This window comes from Pagrus pagrus, assembly GCF_965226575.1.
Source record: "Pagrus pagrus genome assembly, chromosome: 18".
NCBI classification, from domain to species: Eukaryota; Metazoa; Chordata; class Actinopteri; order Spariformes; family Sparidae; genus Pagrus; species Pagrus pagrus.
Genome location: NC_140202.1, coordinates 12,828,416 through 12,846,075, shown reverse-complemented (window position 1 = coordinate 12,846,075; position 17,660 = coordinate 12,828,416). Strand labels below are relative to the sequence as shown.

The 17,660-nt window shown below is 43.5% G+C and overlaps 1 protein-coding gene across 1 annotated transcript; it reads right to left on the bottom strand.

Annotated features, from left to right (window-relative positions):
- Positions 1-1,677: 1,677 nt before the first annotated feature.
- LOC311274034 (RAS guanyl-releasing protein 1-like) lies at positions 1,678-17,336 on the bottom strand. Its single transcript, XM_084381448.1, has 17 exons — positions 17,051-17,336; positions 16,303-16,478; positions 11,556-11,661; positions 9,805-9,867; positions 9,584-9,715; positions 8,434-8,587; positions 8,076-8,249; positions 7,132-7,248; positions 6,762-7,037; positions 6,278-6,358; positions 5,497-5,601; positions 5,209-5,318; positions 4,633-4,777; positions 4,509-4,545; positions 3,980-4,111; positions 2,997-3,319; positions 1,678-2,904 (listed from the first exon to the last, which is right to left on the bottom strand). The coding sequence occupies exons 1-17, from the start codon at positions 17,188-17,190 to the stop codon at positions 2,770-2,772; spliced, it is 2,406 nt and encodes an 801-aa protein (XP_084237574.1). The 5' UTR covers positions 17,191-17,336; the 3' UTR covers positions 1,678-2,769.
- Positions 17,337-17,660: the final 324 nt, after the last annotated feature.

Sequence of the window (17,660 nt, the reverse complement as noted above, 5' to 3'; positions counted from 1 at the left end):
TCTGTCTCTCTTTTCCCACCTCCTCCACTAGAGTTTCTCTCCCTCCGCTCCTCCACAAGGGTCCTTTGGCCATCATTAGAACTTAATGAACTCAGTTTAATAATCAAGGGAATTAGTGGAGTTGAGTTCGGCAGTGGCGTTTGCTGTATCCTACAGGCTCTTCCTCCTTGTTTTCAAATGAGTGTCGCCCGTGTGTAAAATGTGTTGTGTTCACATTGTGTTTTCCGTGTCCCACACTTTGCTATCTGGGGGACATAATGGGATGTTCCACATCTTTCCCCTAATTAGTTTCAGAGTGTGTTCATTAGACTTAGCAGATTTAGTTAACTTATGGGTATCTCGCAGTGGCCCAATTCCCCCAAGTACACTGATGTCTGGGTGATAAATCATCTCTGTCTGCCTGCTTTAATTACGCAGACTGGTGAAGTGTCATATTTTGCTCTGAATGTATGGAGTGCTGAGTTATAGGTAGCGTATGCATGTCTCGCAGTCTCCTTCAGGCTCAAATGCACCACAATTAATTATGTTTACATTCTCTGTTGGGCTTGTAAATGGATTTTAGACTGATATATTTATCTTTATGATGACTACTTTTACATGTCAGGGTGCACACATCTCTCCTTTCAAGCTTGCATTACAGCCTTGATGGAAAACAGCAGCCTTCGCCGGGGCATCGTCCCCCGAGTTTAACACATGTTCTCTCTGTCACTTTCTCTCAGCCAGCCATGATATTGGAAATTATTCAGCATTAGTGTGAATGGAGCCTGGTAGACTTGGGGTGTTACTCCCTTGCAGCTGGGTGTCACATTCAAATAGAAGTAAATTAGCTGTCACCGAGGCTGGGCTCGGGAGCGGCTGCTATGCCTCAGAGACTATCCTTTATAACAGGATCCGTGCTCACTGCCAAGTCGATGCAAGGCAACAAGTCATTATACCTGTGAGAAATAAAGAAGCACAATATAATTAGGGTCAAACGGCTGTCTTTATCTGAGGGTGGATTCCCGCTGTAGGACTGTACATACAGCAGCATAGCAGGGAAGATATAGCAGCGTAAAAATCACCTGCTGTTTGCAGAGTTGTCTAAAGAAAGCTCGGGGATGATGTACTTGGTTTGAATCTCTGCTTCTCCAACAGCAGACGGTTGCTCTCTCATTATCTACAGGCCAACATTTACTGTGGAGCTGGGCTCATTACTGGCAGCTAAGCCCAAGGGACAGGCTAGACTGGCACAGTCTCCTGACAACAGGGTGACACCGCCTGCCTCTAAAGGTTTGTGTGACACAAATCCATCACTCCACCATTTTATAGTTACAGATGTGGCTAAGCTGCTTAGATTTATCTCTTAATTACAGGTCTATCTTTGCTTTTTCTTATTAAAAGTCTGTTTTTTTAACTCATCTTTAAACTTTCACATATTTATTTTTTTAATTATTCAAATTATCCACAACCAACTGGAGATAATTAAACGATTTTGATGGGTTTTTTTGTGCTTTAACTTGACAGAGAGAGTCTGACTTAAACACACAGGTAGCTAATTAGGGTGCAACATTTATAGCACAAGTCCCAGAGATTCTGAGAACTGGACGTCAATAATCATTAGCAGGAGGCTTGAGAAGTATTCTGAGGCTTCAGCGACCCCCAGTGGTCAAACTGAGTGACACAAGCAGTGATTTCATGTGGAGTTTGCAGTATTTATTATAACAATAAGAGAACAATACTGAGAGAAAAGGATGAACCTCGACTTAATTAAGATGGCACTGTGTATACTTTGTATTTACACATTACAAACACACGTGTCTCGACTCCCCCGTTCACAGTACAACACGGCTACAAATCGACCACACGATAATAAACATGACATGGCAATATGAATTAAAAAGGAACGATATGATGCCAACACGCACGAGCATAAATAATCCACTGAAAGTACCAGCATACTGTACAAAATGTGAAATCACTCTTTATGAAGTGTGTAGTGTTTGAGACAATAAATATTAACAGAAGCACTGAAAACATCTTGTGCGATGATATTAACAGGGACAATGATGCGGAGCAACAACAGTTCTGTACATTTGAGGCCTCCAGCTCTCGTTCTGCTGCTATCATCTGTGGGCCCTCGTCATTGAGAATAATAATAATAATGCATATTCACAATAAACTTTGATTTCTTCTTTTTTTACCGCAGCCTCTGATTTCCGTTTTATGTTTAACATAAATTATCTGGTCTCATTAATGATCGAGAATTGATCAAACACAAGCTGCGATATCTTCCTCTAAAATACTGCACTCCGTCAGTCGATATTTTCCCATGTTTACATACCTTTCACACGAGGTACTCCATTCCAACTTCAGCTATTCTCAATGGTTCACTAAATAAAGTGAGTAATGCTCATTGTGATGACTTTCATTCTTCTTTCAACAGCACAACACAGTAAAAAAGGCACCGTCTGCTCACTCAAAACTTCTTTAAATATAACACTACAGCCTTTTTAGCTTTAGTACTGTATATTCTTTGAAAATCTACTGGAGCTTCTTTCGAAAAGAAATCTCAAAAATCTCCTGAACTTCTTTAGTGGTGACATACTGATCAGCTTTTGTTAATTGACCGTGCACCAACAGCATTAAAACACCAGCTATGTGCACTGTATTTTATACCATGTGATGCCAATTTGCCTGGTTACACTTGCACTTTGGATCCAGGTTTACTCGTGCTGCCATACGGGGGCAGCACCAGTCTCCCTGGGAGAGATCCAGTGTGTGCGTGCGTGTCTAGGAGGAGGAGTCCTCCTCCACAGGGTGGAGAGCGTGCCTCTTCAGCAGTGTCTTTAGTATTTCCACCTCCCGCTCTGCCTCCTTCAGCTTCCTACGTAGTGTCTCATTGGCTTTCTGCAGCTTCTGGTTGTCCTGGGAAAGACACAGAAGATTTGTGTGATGTAAGCTAACTGTGGCCCATTAAAGTGCTGCGCATCTGTTAGGAGCGAAAGCCTGACACTCACTGATTCCAGAGATTCATAGGGGGGTTTGCTGTCCTCTTCTGGCTCTTTAGGCGCAATGGACGCCCTGTTTTCCCACTTGGCACAGTGTCGCTGTTTTCTCTGGGGCACGGGGCTGGGGCACGAGGTGAGGGTGGGCGTTACTGGGATCAGCAGAGACGGCTGAGGGCGGCCGGGCTCGGGCGATGCAGAGGAAAGCTGGGGTCCCTCCGTCTGGGTGCCACTGTGGACCCTCTGAGGCCTCGAGTGGGAGGTGACCGGAGAGTCTGGGCTACAGTCTTTGCTGCTGTCATCTGACGGGTAGGGAAAAGGGAATTCATCCGAACCTGGAGAGCGCAGCATTAAAGCATTAAAGGAATTATTTCAAATGAGACATGGGAAAATGAACATGACTTTTCATTCTCACGTTGGTCTTTTATCACTTCATCTAAGTTATCAACAACCACAAAACAAAATGACTCAGTTCGGTATGCAAAGAAACAGATTCAGAGTCAGACCACAAAACAGTACGTCATAGAGAGTCATCTGAAGAGGGGCTATGTTAATATAGCCGCCGTGTTTTTGAAGATGTGTCTCACTGAGTCAATGCATATTAAGTAAAATCGAAAGTTCTTCTGTTCTGAATATAGTTTCTTTCTCGCAGAAGGTGGGCAGCTTCAGTATTACTGTAAGTAAAACAGGGAAATAACCTTGACAGTAGACCCTGTGCTCTTTTTTTTTTTTTTTAAGCTGCAGCAAACTGCAGTGAAATCATGTACATTCTGTCTTTTCTTGTTTTCTGTACAGTGTGGCAGGCAGTGATTACAGGAAACACCAGATGGCACGTAACATAGACACTTACTGTTAACTGATGTCACATTAGTGTTATTGTCTGCATAACTTAGGTGAGAGTGTGGGTTTGTGGGAACTTGTGTAAGAGATTTCTATTTGTTGTGACTGTGTGAGGAATAATATTGTCTGTGTTCAGCGCTCATCGTCAAGCCCACCCTCTGAGGTGCCCGTGGTGACAGGCGTGGAGCTCGGCGTCGGACTGTCGATGGCGCTGGTCAGTCTGGTGTTCTTCTTGCACTCGAACGCCACCTGGTCCTTGCACAGCTTGTGGCAGTTCATACCGCAGTCTGTGCGAGCCAGAAGAATGCACAACATGTCAGGAACAGGAACTCAGTCTAACATCAGCAAACTGACTTCTACCGACTTCTCTTTGAACGCTATCTGTTCTGCAAACGCGGTTCTCGGAGCTTTGCATGCTTACTGTCAAGGAAACAAATAGCTCTCAGACCTTTTGAGGGACGGGGGAGGGGGAAAAACTGTGGTTCTGGCTGCAGACTGTTTCTTTGTTTTTTTTCATGTGCTGCAAGGTTCAGCTAGCTGTGTGCACTACAGAAAACCACAGCACACCTTCTCAAGATAGCTCCGCTTTACCTGCTCCCCACAAGAGGCTGTGTGTATCTCTTCATTTGTACACGTTACTGACTGACAAAGATAGACACGCACATGATAAAGCGCCATAATTACCTTTGCATCTGTAGCCTTGCTTGATGACACCCCACAACTGTTGGAATATGGGGGAAAACATCACTCAATGTCAAAAGCGAAACTTAAACTGACATAACACCCTTCAACTTGCGCAGTGACTTACAAATCCTGAGCAGTTGTCACAGAAGGTGGGTTTCATGTAAGTGGTCTCCTGGAAGTTGTGGACAAAGCCAAGACCAAGTTTGGAGCAGATGACACTGGCCCGCATGAAATAGGCTGTGATCTCCTCTCGGCTGACGAGGCCCTCTCTGGATAACCATAACACATATACAGCATCATTTAACAGAGGAGATAGAGCTTAGATAATACAGGATATACACAGGAAATAAACACTTTGACAGATATTTATCTTAACTTCATATCATGTTTGCTAATGTCTGACCAGAAAAAACCCATCTGCCCGACTATTCTTTAATGCAGAAACCATGACATCAGCGATGGTGGTTTTCATACAGGTCTATGAATGTGAAATTACAAGCCTCTCTTTGGTTTGTGAGAATCATGTACCACTTGACGTGCCTGAGAAATACAAGAGTGAAAATGTTGTGGTGGAGGTTAGTGTTAGGTCTGCAGCTATTTTATGCTTCCTGTTGCTACACTCGTCACTACAAATACCACTTTTTCTCTCTCTCCCCTGTAGTCGCAAATGAGCCGAGTGCGTGACCCGTGAAACACTCACTTCTCTTTGTCCATGACACAGAAGGAAAATGGAAAGCTAGCAGCAATTTTCTCAAATTCCCCTTGAGAAATGAAGCCGTTCTCGTCGTGATCGTAGTTCTTAAACACGGACTGTGAAAGACAAGAGGCAAACACCATTGTTGCTCGACTATTAGTGAACAATAGCTGCGAGAGCAGCCTGTCAAAATGGCAGCATCCAGAAGAACAGTTGAAATAAATGATTATGGTTATATAACAGCATCGCTGCGTAGCCATGCAGAGGCTACACTTGAAAAAAGGAAGCACTTACATCCACCATTCTCTGCACATGTTTGCTGATGGTTCGGGGGTCAGGTTTAGGAGCCACTCCTGATGCCCAGTCCACAACCACTGGAGGTCTTGAGGGGGTGGCTGGCTGATAGAAAATTAATTAGTCATTAAAAAAAACAAGCCTGTGCAGGCAGATAAACATGTAAAATATTATCTGAGCAATTACTACATTTATTCATAACCTGCTCTACAGAAGCAGAAGCAACACTGTAAACCAGCAAGGCGTCAGATAAACAAGCTTAGGACCTGACACTGAAGTATTTCAACATTTTGGGAAATACACTTCTCTTTCTTGCAGATACTTAAATGACAGGGTTAATGCAACTAGAAACTCTCATGTGTGTAGTTGTAGCGAGGGTTAGCTAGGGTGTGATTTTGACAGCGTTTCCCCTTTGTTCCCAGTCTTTTCCCTATGCTAAGCTAACCAGCAACTGGCTGTAGCTTCATATTTAGCGAGCTGCTTTCCCTGTATTTAGTCTTTATTCTAAGCTAAAAGGCTGCAGATGTAGCTTCATGAGAGTGGTCTCAATCTTCTATATTTTACCCTTTGCAAGTCAACAGGCTCGTGTTTCCCCATGTCGCCGGTCTTATACTAAGCTACCTCGCCGCTGGCTGTAGCTTCAAATTTTGCATAAAGACACGAGAGCGCTATCAATCTTTTCAACTAATTCGGCAAGAAAGTGAATGAGCATATTTCCGAAAAAACGTCAAACTATTCCTTAAAAGCGAAAACTTAAAGCATCTCTGCTTCTATCACTCACAGGTGCTCTACAGTTCTTGGGTTCCCTGGTGTAAGACAGTTCATAGATCTCATCCTCAGTGTAGTAAAGGTCCAAGGACAGCTGTGGGGAAGGAGGGAACACATGTTAGCACACGGGAGGTAAACAGATAGAGAAAGAGCTCCCTGTGTATCTCGATGTTTCTCCTTGAAACATGTTTTGATGAGGGCAATATCGGGTCACAGGGTAACTCTTTTCTCTTCATGGGCATTCTGTCGTTCAAGTACGATTTCACAGATAACACAACAATACAGCTATCTGAACTCACTCTCATTCACACTCAGTTCGTCACCCACACACTCATAGATCATAGACTCTCATCACACCCACACAGAAGTGCGGACAATCCACATGCTGTAACGTGCTCATTTGCATCTGTGCTCGCGTTCAACACAATCTAGTGAATCACACGAGGACACACGACAATTTAACGAGAAATGCAAAGTTGCACTGAGGGGTGCGCTACCGTCAACAGATGGACCAGGTCCTTGTTGGCGTCCAGCTTGGGGGGGATCTGCTGGAGCTGGATTAGCTCATTAATGTGGTTGTAGAGGGCCTGGAGCTTCTGGACGTTCACCTTGTTGTCCTCCACATAGTCTGACATGGCTTCGTTGACCGAAATCAGGTCTTTGAGGTGGACGCCCAGGATTGGGATTTTAAAACCTGTAAACCTGTTGTACGCTTGTCTGTAGTTGTCGTAGTTTCTACAGGAGGACAGCAGGTCTGTCATCTCGTTCAGTACCTGGGGAGGAAATAGAATTTTTGTTGTAATGATTAATGTGAGGATGTTGTGGCTCTGTCATCAGCTGGATCTAACTGCGGTAGGAGCCGTTTACCTTGGTGACCTCACTGGGTACATGCGAGGTGGTGTCCTTCAGTCTGGAGATCGAGCTGTGACACAGCCCTCCCACCACCGCCATTAGTGTGTTGTAATTGTGCATATGGTGTAGACACTGTTGGACACACACACACACACACAAAAAAAGCACACGTATCAGTCCAGCCGCGCACACACGTATAAACACACACAATTAAACTTGTTCCAGGTAGCCCTGGTTATATAATCCACAACACTGCAGTTACATAAGCCACTTATATTGTTGGCTTTTTCTTACTGCGCTCTGATATCTCACTCTTTTTTGGAAGTGCTTTTCCCTCTCTTTTCAGCTCTCTAATTCGTGCTGTCACTGGAGCATTATGGTGTGAAATTCGTTTCCACACCCGTGGGTTTCAAGGTTGACAGCAGTGAGCAGCAGCAGACTGGTGCATTAGTGTTGCAGTGCAAGAGGTCCTCCAGAGTACAAGTCTGACTAACGGCTCCCTGAAGCCGGCGTGTCACTTCTCAGCAGGCTGCATGCAGCTTGACATTGGAGCGGTTCGAACAAGCTAGTTCTGATCTGTGACAACGCTCACGAGTCGTTTCTCTCTTTTCCACTTCCCTAATCCCCTCAGTGTCTAAGTGTGTTCCACTTGATGGCTCCATTAGCCTGCATTCAGTTAATATTTTTCTATTGGTAAAATCTTTGGATATGCTAAAAGCCTACAGCAGAGCTCTTAAGAATCATTACCTGCTCTCTGTGAATATGCATTATGCAACTGCTAATTATGTAGCATCTATAGTGTTGACAAAAGACTGCCATTAGTTAGATAAGGTGTGTGAACAGCAGCACATAGGTGCGAGCAAAGAGGAAATGTGTCAAAGATAGTTCCATTTTTCTTTGTTGCTAAACCAGGAACAGAGTGAGAGTAACAGTGAGCGAGGGGCTGACTGAAGTACTACCTGTGCCACGTGGATAAACTTGGTGAAAACCTCAGCTCTCAGCTGCGCGGTCGGCCTGCTCAGCACCATCAGCTGAACCCACTGGGAGATACCATTGCACAGGGCAATGGAACGCTCCATCACAGGGATGTCCTTCATGCAGCACTTGCGGATGTAATTCTGATAGTCTACAAACTGGCACAGAGGGCAGAGAGAGACGAGCATGAAGTGCTGCACGGAAACTGCAAAGCATTTCCCGTGGGGAGGAAACAGCCTAATGTTTTTTTTTAGTTCACAGAGATGCATGTCAAATAAACACGCCATCAATGAAGAAATAATAAGCCATACAGCGGGTTAGTCTTTAAGCGTGTATACTCACTGATATCCTGCAGAAGGACTTGAATTCTAGGTACGTTAGATGCTCAGCCAGCTCGATGGGCTCCAGATGATCAAAAAGCAGAGAGACCTTCCTCTTTTTACTGCTGTTAGCTTTGATTTTCTGGCTGGCCTTCCACGACCAGTCCCGCTCATTTCTAGAACACACCATGGAACATAACGCAACCAGATTTTCAATCAGCAATGGTTAAATGACAGCATGAGCACACACCCGTTGATGTGGTTAGGCATTTGCTCATCATCTTAAATTTTAGTTGAGATGCAGAAACTTTCAAAGGCATCAGTATGGTTAATGACATGTCAATTTTGCAATTATATTACATGTTCCATAATGGTTATTTTGGCCTTTTCGTGGTGTTTTATTTGATAGTACAGCTTGAAGAGTGACAGGAAATGCAATGAGACAGAGAGGTTGATATGCACCCAAGGGCCTCAGGTCAGACTCAAACCCTGCGCTGCTGCTGTGAGGACATAGCCTCTGTACATGGGGTGCATGCTCTACCAATTGAGCTACCGGGGCACCCCCATATAACACATTTTTAACCAAAGTTTCAACGACTCAGTGGTTCCAGCTTCTGAAATTTAAATATTTGGTGTTTTAAAATAGTTTTCTATGATAGTTTTTTGGCTTTTGGGTTGGGGCTGTTGTTCAGGGAAAACAAGAAATCTGAAGATGTCGGCTTGGGCTCTGAGAAATTGTGATTGACATTTTCTGCCATTTTATAAACCAAACGATCAATTATTTAAGTTAAAAAACAATGGGAAGCTTTATTTATTTATTATTTATTCTATCTAATACTAAGTAGTCAAGTGTAGAGCTGCAAAAATAGTAATTTGAAAGCAAATTAATTTGCTAAATTGTGCTGAAAATGATCTTTAGTTGCATCCCTAAGTATGTTAAAAGACACGCTGGAACAAGAAGACTCAAATGTAGAGTATGCGTGATGTCAAACTGTGTGAAATCTTTGATCTAACTTTGAAGATGCACGAGCTGCCTCAAAGTTACGTTGGTCACAGTTCAAAGTCTGTATTCGCGCTCGTGACTGATTTCAGTATTTTCCATGAGTGAACAAACAACTGAGAGTCGTGTAGGCCTAATGTCAGTTGCCAGCTGGTCAGAGATTAACACTTACATCCACTTGGTCTCTAGGAGAGAGCAAAGATGCTCCTGTCCCTGCTCTCTGATCAGCTCGCGAAACTCTTCCAAGCTGTCGGACAAGCTGTGGTTCAACCGGAACATCACCCAGAATTCCTGGATCCAATGCCTGGAGGGGGTCAGGAAGACACAACGTGACTGATACAGAGGGTACGATTAAAGTTAGACTCTTAAAATGTGTCAGTGGGTTAAACTGACCTGATGAAGAAGCATATCCTCTGGCACTCTGCTGGCTGCTCGCTGTCCAGCGCTACTTTAAATGTAAGGGCTTGGGTTAAGGAGCTGACTGACTGTGATTACCAACCTGAAGTAAAGTGTAGTTTTATGTGAAAGTGTTTCAGGCCTATTCACAACTTTGTTTAGGTGAAAACAGCTTGACAGTAAATCTGCTGGTCTTCGATATTCTTCAGGACAGGAATGTGTTGAGTAAATAAGGAACATATGGTCGAATTTCCTGCACTGTTACTTTTATACAAGCAAAAGTCTTTCATAAAAAACTACACCAACCAAACAAAAAAGGCGAACAGAAGTGGCATTTGGCAATGTGGGAGGAGGCGACTGCATGAAGCGAAACTCTGATGAGCATCACTGAATCATTCTGGCATACAGAAGTCAGTGAATAACAGAATGTACAAAGAAAACACACGATGCCTCGTATACCGTGGAGCAACTGCTGTTTAATGTGCATTGTTTACTGGTCGGACTCTAAAGATGTTTCAATCCATGTCTTGTTGTTTCTGTCTTCCATTTTGCACAGGCTGACCACAAGAACATGACCCCCATCGATTTATATACAGTGCACACAAAAGCGTTTCCTTATTCTACGAAGTAGCTCCCGTAAACAGACCGACACTATAGCTCTCAATTGGCAGAAATCAGCGTGAAGTGATGCACATAAAAAGGCTAATTGCGTCATGGGAGCAGACGAACCGCCCACGCAATCCCAAGGCCAGACTGTGATGAAGGCTGTTAATGGCCCCTGTGTCTCTCCCCTGATCCTAACCCACACACTGAATTCATTTGATGTATCCTTTTGGGTCTTCGGCTCAGAACGAGAGGGTTAAAAATAGCAGAGGGGGCATTCGGCGTCGAGCGCTCTGACGTGGGTTCGCGTGATTCGGGGGCCTCTTTAAGCAAGAGAGGGTCTGTGTGTATATATAGTTGAAGAGGACTTGTGTCTGAAAGAGGCAGAGGTAATTAACACCTGAAACCCCAAGGCTGCTCGCCTGGCCAGTGGGCTCCTCTGAGAGGCTGTGTGACGCCACTGCAGCTTCCTGAATGGAGGCCTAGATTATAGGCCCTCCGCTCAAGTCACAAGACACTACGACGACGACAACAACAAAACAAAAGCTTTTTCTAGGTGTGAAGTGGCGGAAATGGAAGCGATGGAATCAAACATTTTGAACGAGAACAAACAGACATCGGTAAAAGACTCCCTGTTACTGAATGCATTGGATACAGAGCCGAGAGTGAAGGACATTTACACAGACAGAGATGTAAAAGGTCTAAAGCAACTGACAGCAGGAGTAAACACGAAGTGCCACTTGCCTATCACATTTTGCACTGACAGCTACAGGCTGCATTGTAAGCCAAGTACAAGCTTGATTGCCTGTTGCTGTTGACAACCACAGGAAAGCAGCACACAGCTCACAGCGAGCTGATCCGATCACTGCAAAACAATCTTACCAAGTATATTTGTCTCGTTCCTAGTCAAAACATCTTCTTACACACAAAATCACCTAAAAGGTAAAATGCCAGTATGATGTAGGGACTTGTTTTAAGAGAATTCTAATAAGATGGTTATTTACTTATCACAAGCAAGTAACACTTTGTCTTCGTTGTTTGTTTCACTTGCGCTTTGATGCTCAAAACTGACCAGCTCACTGTTTGAATCATCTGTCTGTGACGTGGTAGCAGTTACGGCCTCATGTCGGACTGCTGAAGGATATAGAGCGATGAGTTTGTCCAGCAGATCACTGGAGGAGATGAGGAGACGGTGCATGGTCAGGCTGATGTTCAACAGGTGGCTGCTCCCACATACACAGCCAGCCGAGTCTGCAAGACAACGTGCACACACTTTAGCCTCAAATTATCCAGTCTTATTACTAAGTCTTATTTACATAGCCAAAAAAATCACAATCACATTGCCTCAGTGGGCTTTACAATCTGAACAAGGGATGACATCCTCTGTCCTTAGACCCTTGATCCCAGTAAGGGGAAAAAAAATGTTCAGACAACACAGGCAAAAACAATAAACTTTATAATCTAAAACAAAACCAGTGCACCAAAACAGTAAACTCACAAGTAATTTAGTATAAGTATAAATTATCCCAAAGGCCATTATTTGATCTGTCAGGCTCTTTTTTCTAAAGGCTGGTGACGATCTATATCTTCCTTACCGTCAGGAATTACTATGAAAAAAACAAAAACCGACAATGTGTCTGTGAACGCTGACTTCCATATCCTGTCTCTGGCTGTCCTTGGTTCTTTACGGGGGAAAATGAGAAATAATTTCCTGGAACAGCACTGTGCTATTTAGCAAATGTTACTCAAAAAGTAGGAAGTAGGAATAAAATATTTAATTGTGACTAATTTCAGCAGCTGCTTAAAACCCTTCATGAGAAATAATGGCTCCCTCATCACAATGGAGAACCCAGTGTGTTGTGGCTCACTGATGATCGATCTCACTGGTGTAACATGTACCAGGCTTTGGCTGATATTTGTTAGCAGGATCAATTCCTTCTGGGTACTTGGTGCCTATTTTTGGGATAAAACAATGTCCATTGATGAAAACTCATAGATAACAAATTTTCTTAAATTATGCACCGGATTGAGGACAAGTAAAGAAATATATTATGGTTATGGTTAGGAAGAATGCTGAAAACCCTCATGTGTTACCTGTGAAAACCATAACACAGATACATTATTTCCATCAAGGACATCAGAGGGTTAGGTTAGCCAGGTAAAACACCAACTGATGCACACACTGTAACATCTCATCACACAATCCACAGACCCACGTTTGTGAAGATTTGCCTTTTCCGCCGATTGTGAGAACCACTGCGGCTTGTTTGTCTCACTAACTCCTCGCTTCCTTTTTCCTTGTGTGTATATCTCACTTCCTCTCTTTGTGCCCCGACCACCTTCCCTTATCTTGGTTGTCTGACGCTACGCTGCCGCTAACATCTTGAGACCCACGGAGTGAGAAATTTCGCTGTCACCCGCTTTTAAAAAAAAAAACCGAGACTTAATGTGTACAAAATATTACGCAGCGTCACGATGCAGGATCTGACCTATAATTGTAGAAAACACATTTTCCTTGCCCACTTAAGCAAAGCGACACACCACTTATCGTCTGTGGAAACCTAAAGCCGCTGCGACGTGCAGTGAATTAGTGGCTGACATACAGAGGAAGAGCTTTTAATTGCATCTTTGAAAATATTATTTATGTATACCACAGGACATTTTAGGCTGTTTACATTTCCCCCCACACACAATCTGTAAAAAAGGAACAGACTGTGCTGGAAATGCGAGGAACAACATTTGTGAATTCTCCAGCTGAGCATTGTTTCCCTCTAAGCCTCACCAGTATTTTGACACCATCAAGGACAACGGGCGTCTATGGACACACTTTCAAACCGAATCACCTTGGAAATACCTCGGACGCCATGGCAACATGTTTTCTAATCTTTGTTATCTGTAAGCAACTCACCACTCCAGCCGCAGCTGACTAATCCAGCCCTCATATCCTGCATGGGGTGTGTTTCTGTTTGTAACACACAGCCGCCGCCACCAGCTAAACCCAGTGAATGTCAATGACCTCATCAAGTCAATAAGAGAGTAAAAGAGACAAGTGAAACAACGTCTTGTATTCTTAATGACACGGCTGGTTAACTAGCAACGCTTCCCTGCAGTTAAGACAATATATAAAGCAATACCCACTTCTCCTTTGTGACTTGATGTGTGGGAACTCACACATCAGGTAAACCTGTTTTAACAAAAATATTAATATACACCCGTGTTTCAATTCAAACTCTGATAACAATCAGGTGTGAATCAGCCAAAGTCAGACAAATTCACAACAGGAAGTCATGACTCTCATCAGGTAAACAATTGCTCCATCCTTTTTTTCACAACTTTCCAACCGCTAACCCTCCCCGTGCAGGGTTAATTGCAAGAGGAAATCCTCTCCGCACTGTCTGTTCTCGACTGGAAAAATTAGGAAAGCTGCCGCCCGCTACACTGGAACGTACGATACCGTATGGTGACAAACATACGGCGAGGGCACACAGCGCCTGACCCATTTTTTAAGGTTATCTTGGACATTCATCGGTGTCTCCAAACCTGCGTGTCGTTTTTCCTTGTTTTGACAGAGCACATCAGATTAGATGGTCTCTTTGTTTTAGAGGAATGCGAGTCAGCTGCAGAGTGATGCTTATCTCTCTGTACTCTCAACAAACTTTATGGACTGGGTCTGAATTTATAGGCTACATTAGAGCAGAGATTCCCAATTAAGGGTATTTGTACCCCAGAGAGCAGGCTGCCTCTCCAGGGGGGGTACATGGGCAGGCTGTGGAGAGTCTATGTTGGATAGGATGTCGGATATAAATGAAAACATATACCCACATATTGAATCAGCTATCACACTCGGACATCACATAACTAAGTGTGACAGTTAGATAAAAGTGATGTAGGTAAACAGTTGAAACAGTTTAGAAAAATTGATAAAGGGCTAAAATAGCAAAAATCATTGATGAACACAAAATTAGCTAAAAGTAATAAATCAATTGTTGCCCAAAGGTTAAGAATACAGGAATAAAGTTAAAATACCTAGCTAAAAATAATGGATAAAAGATGTGTTAAAAGTAGTCCTAATGGATAAACTGTTGAAATAATTAGCTAAAAGTATTGGATGAACAGTTGGGCTAGGTAGCTTAAAGTAATGGACCAAACAGATAGAAATGTAAAAATAGGGTTGAAATAGCTTTAAGGAACATTTGAAATAGTTAGCCTTCAGTAATGGATAATACGGTTTAAAAAGCTAAAAGGAACAGTTGAAATACCTAGCTTAAAGTAATGAATTACATAGTTGAAACTGCTAAAAGTAAAAGCTTAAATAACTGGCTTCACATAATGAATTTATGGTAAAAATAGCTTGAGGAAATGGATCTATGGTTGAAATGTCGACGACAGTTCAATTGCATGATAAATTAACTATATCATCCACTTTTATATCATGAACAAACAAACAACTGCAAGAATATTGTTCAATGAGTCACATATTTCATAATTTATATCTCATAAAAATGTAAATATATATATACATGCTGTACATAGTAATTATAACCGAGATATAACACAACATGTATGAATAAGGCCGACTGTTCAGAGCGTGCGGCACAGTACAGTACAGTGTGGCCTACAGACGGTGATGATGTCAACAGCTATTGATCCACACCTCACAGTGCTCTGCATTTCAAAGGCTGGTCAGCATCTGAGGACCACTGTTAGAGGAGCTGACCTTTCCGCTCAGCCAGGCTTGAAGCCGCCATCAGGTAATCCTTCAAATAGCTCTTACGTGCACTCTCACATTTGAAAAGGTGGCAGGACTCGTGGACCTTGGGGGTTCGCCTGTGATGTGAGCCGGGAGGAACAGGGCTGTGCTCCATTTTATCGGGAGAGGCTGTTCAAGGAAAACCCCCAGTCATAACACACTGTACTCAAGTGAGATACCATCTCGAGCATGTGCGTATGGATCTCACATTTTGCATCGTGACAGTGAACGACTTTTTCAATCAAACGTTCGGAGCTCTCTGCACTACCTTAACTCTTCTTCCGATTAATTGTTTCCTTCGTGAGTCTGAAATGAGCAGCGGGCTGTCGTCACTGCCCGGATCTACCTCTCCACAGATAAATGTAGTTATGGGATGTCATTTTATGTGCAGCCCATTGTGACACCTCTCCATTGCTCTTGCTCCATTTGTGTAACCAGGCAACGGCAATTTGAAAGCTTGTCTCTTCAGAGACGCAATCACCATAACTCTGAGAGCACTCCAGACAACTTGATGAAGCCAATGATCTTTGCCTGATTGATCCAACTACAGCCTACTCAATCACTGCTGTTCACTTTTCATATAGTAAACCCTCCAGCAGACAGTAAAAAAATAATGCGTGAATCCACAAATACAGCAAAGCCTACAAGTGCAGATGTAGAAGAAATCAGAATAAATGCAATTAATCGTGTTCAATTTCCAACATTTTCACAGCACACAGAACAAAAAAACTGAAAAAAATCAGACTCGAAGGCATCAATAAGAGTGATGTCTCCCTTAAAACATGAAATCCTATAATAAACAACAATGTCAATGTCAAGAAAATCCATTTCCGTTTGTTCAGAGGCCTGTCTTAACTTGTTGGAGATTGCCCGCAAAATGCCAGGGCAACAGAGTCTTCTGGGAACCAGCTACAGTCTGTGATCTCATAAACTGAGATGGAGTTTTTCCTGCCTTCGGGGCTTATTATCTTTTTGTTTTTCAATAACAGAGACAAGCACTGCAGAAAAGCATGAGTCAAACTTAAAACAAAGGTGTCAGTGTTACACAAGCATGGCCCAGAAACACCTGCGGCACACTTCAGGGTACTATTCCACCATGTCAAACTAGACACCGGTGCCAGGGCAGGTCAGCGTGGACTTACCGAAGGACTGCAGGCAGGCCTGGATGAGTTCCTCCCAGCTTGCCCCCTTGGTGAGGTGTCCCAGGGGCATGGTGGATTTGCCCTGGGTGGTCTGGGCCGGGCTGGGTTTGTGGAACCTGTGAGGACGGCCTGGAGGAGAAACTCTAGACCTGGAGCTGCATCCTGGAGTCGCCCTCCTTGAGAAAAAAAACCAACACAAGAGGAGTGAGGGGGGAGGAGGCCTTGGTGGACTGAAAATGTGCGTTTCTCCATTTGCATATGAGGATGTAGAGTATGTGGACGTACAAACCATAATCTTATGAAACCGCCGCAGATTATTACGCATGAAACAAGCTGTGTTATTGCCGCAAATACTGGAGCCATTGTTTGAACTTCAGAAACCCCCCCGAGATTTTGCTATTCATTGTTCTCATTTCCTTCCTTTGACTTAGGGAAATACCGGTTGATTGCGGACATCCACTTTTAAACTGTTGAGTGACCGGTAAACAAGAAGGAATTTATTTTTTGAAAGAACATTTGTTTGTTTTTTTCACCTATTGCGCGTTTGTGCGCAAACTAGTTTGGTAGCACGGTTTCACTTTTACGCACCGTGAAGGCGCAAATTAAGATCTGATCCACCGCAGAGAGCAGTCACTAACGCAGACCCGACAACTGAAATAATCAACTGTTGAATAAGCGGCACATTTTCGCCAAAACCACACCTGACGCCCCTCTTTTCAAAAAAACAAAGAAAGATTATCTGACTTACGCATCGTCTTTTCCCTTTTCTTCCGACGCTACACTTGTGTCGCTGTGGATGTTTTCTCGTGATTGACATCCCATGGCGAGGTACTGGGCGACGAGCGGCTGAACGAGGCTGTCCATCTGTGTTCTCCTCGATGGGAGCATTTCATCGCTCTGCTCGGCTAAGTGCGCCTCCGCGGTCTCAGCAGCATTGTGCTGACTCGTCAATGAACGTTACACAATTAAGAGTCACCCGGCTTGTCTGCGAGTGGGCGGCCGTGGTGCCGGGCTTGTCACTCACACGGAGTGGGCTCCTCCGTGCGTGCTCTCGCTCCAGCAGTCTTCACGACTTGCGTCAAAAAGTCGAGTTCTCACAGGTTTAATGTTTGGCAACTTTAATCAGATAATTAGTGTGGTCCCTGAAGGCAACACGATGAGAAGCAGTTATTACATGTTCACTGTCATCTTGAAACTCATCACTCATTTTGGTTGTAGATTGATTTTAGTCTGCATTCACTTTTCACAAATACATTTATTAGTATATTTATATATTTATAAATGTATTCAAATACAAAAACATGTCTCCTGTGGGTCCCAGACATGAACACATGTAGAAAACTGTGGGATGTTCATCC

Excerpts from the sequence above, each read along its gene's own strand:
- LOC311274034 (XM_084381448.1), bottom strand. The coding sequence starts at position 17,190 with ATGCTCCCATCGAGGAGAACACAGATGGACAGCCTCGTTCAGCCGCTC. Across the intron at positions 16,479-17,050 it reads GAAAAGGGAAAAGACGATGC|GAGGGCGACTCCAGGATGCA; the intron begins GTAAGTCAGATA and ends TTTTTTCTCAAG. Across the intron at positions 5,602-6,277 it reads CCAAGAACTGTAGAGCACCT|CCAGCCACCCCCTCAAGACC; the intron begins GTGAGTGATAGA and ends ATTTTCTATCAG.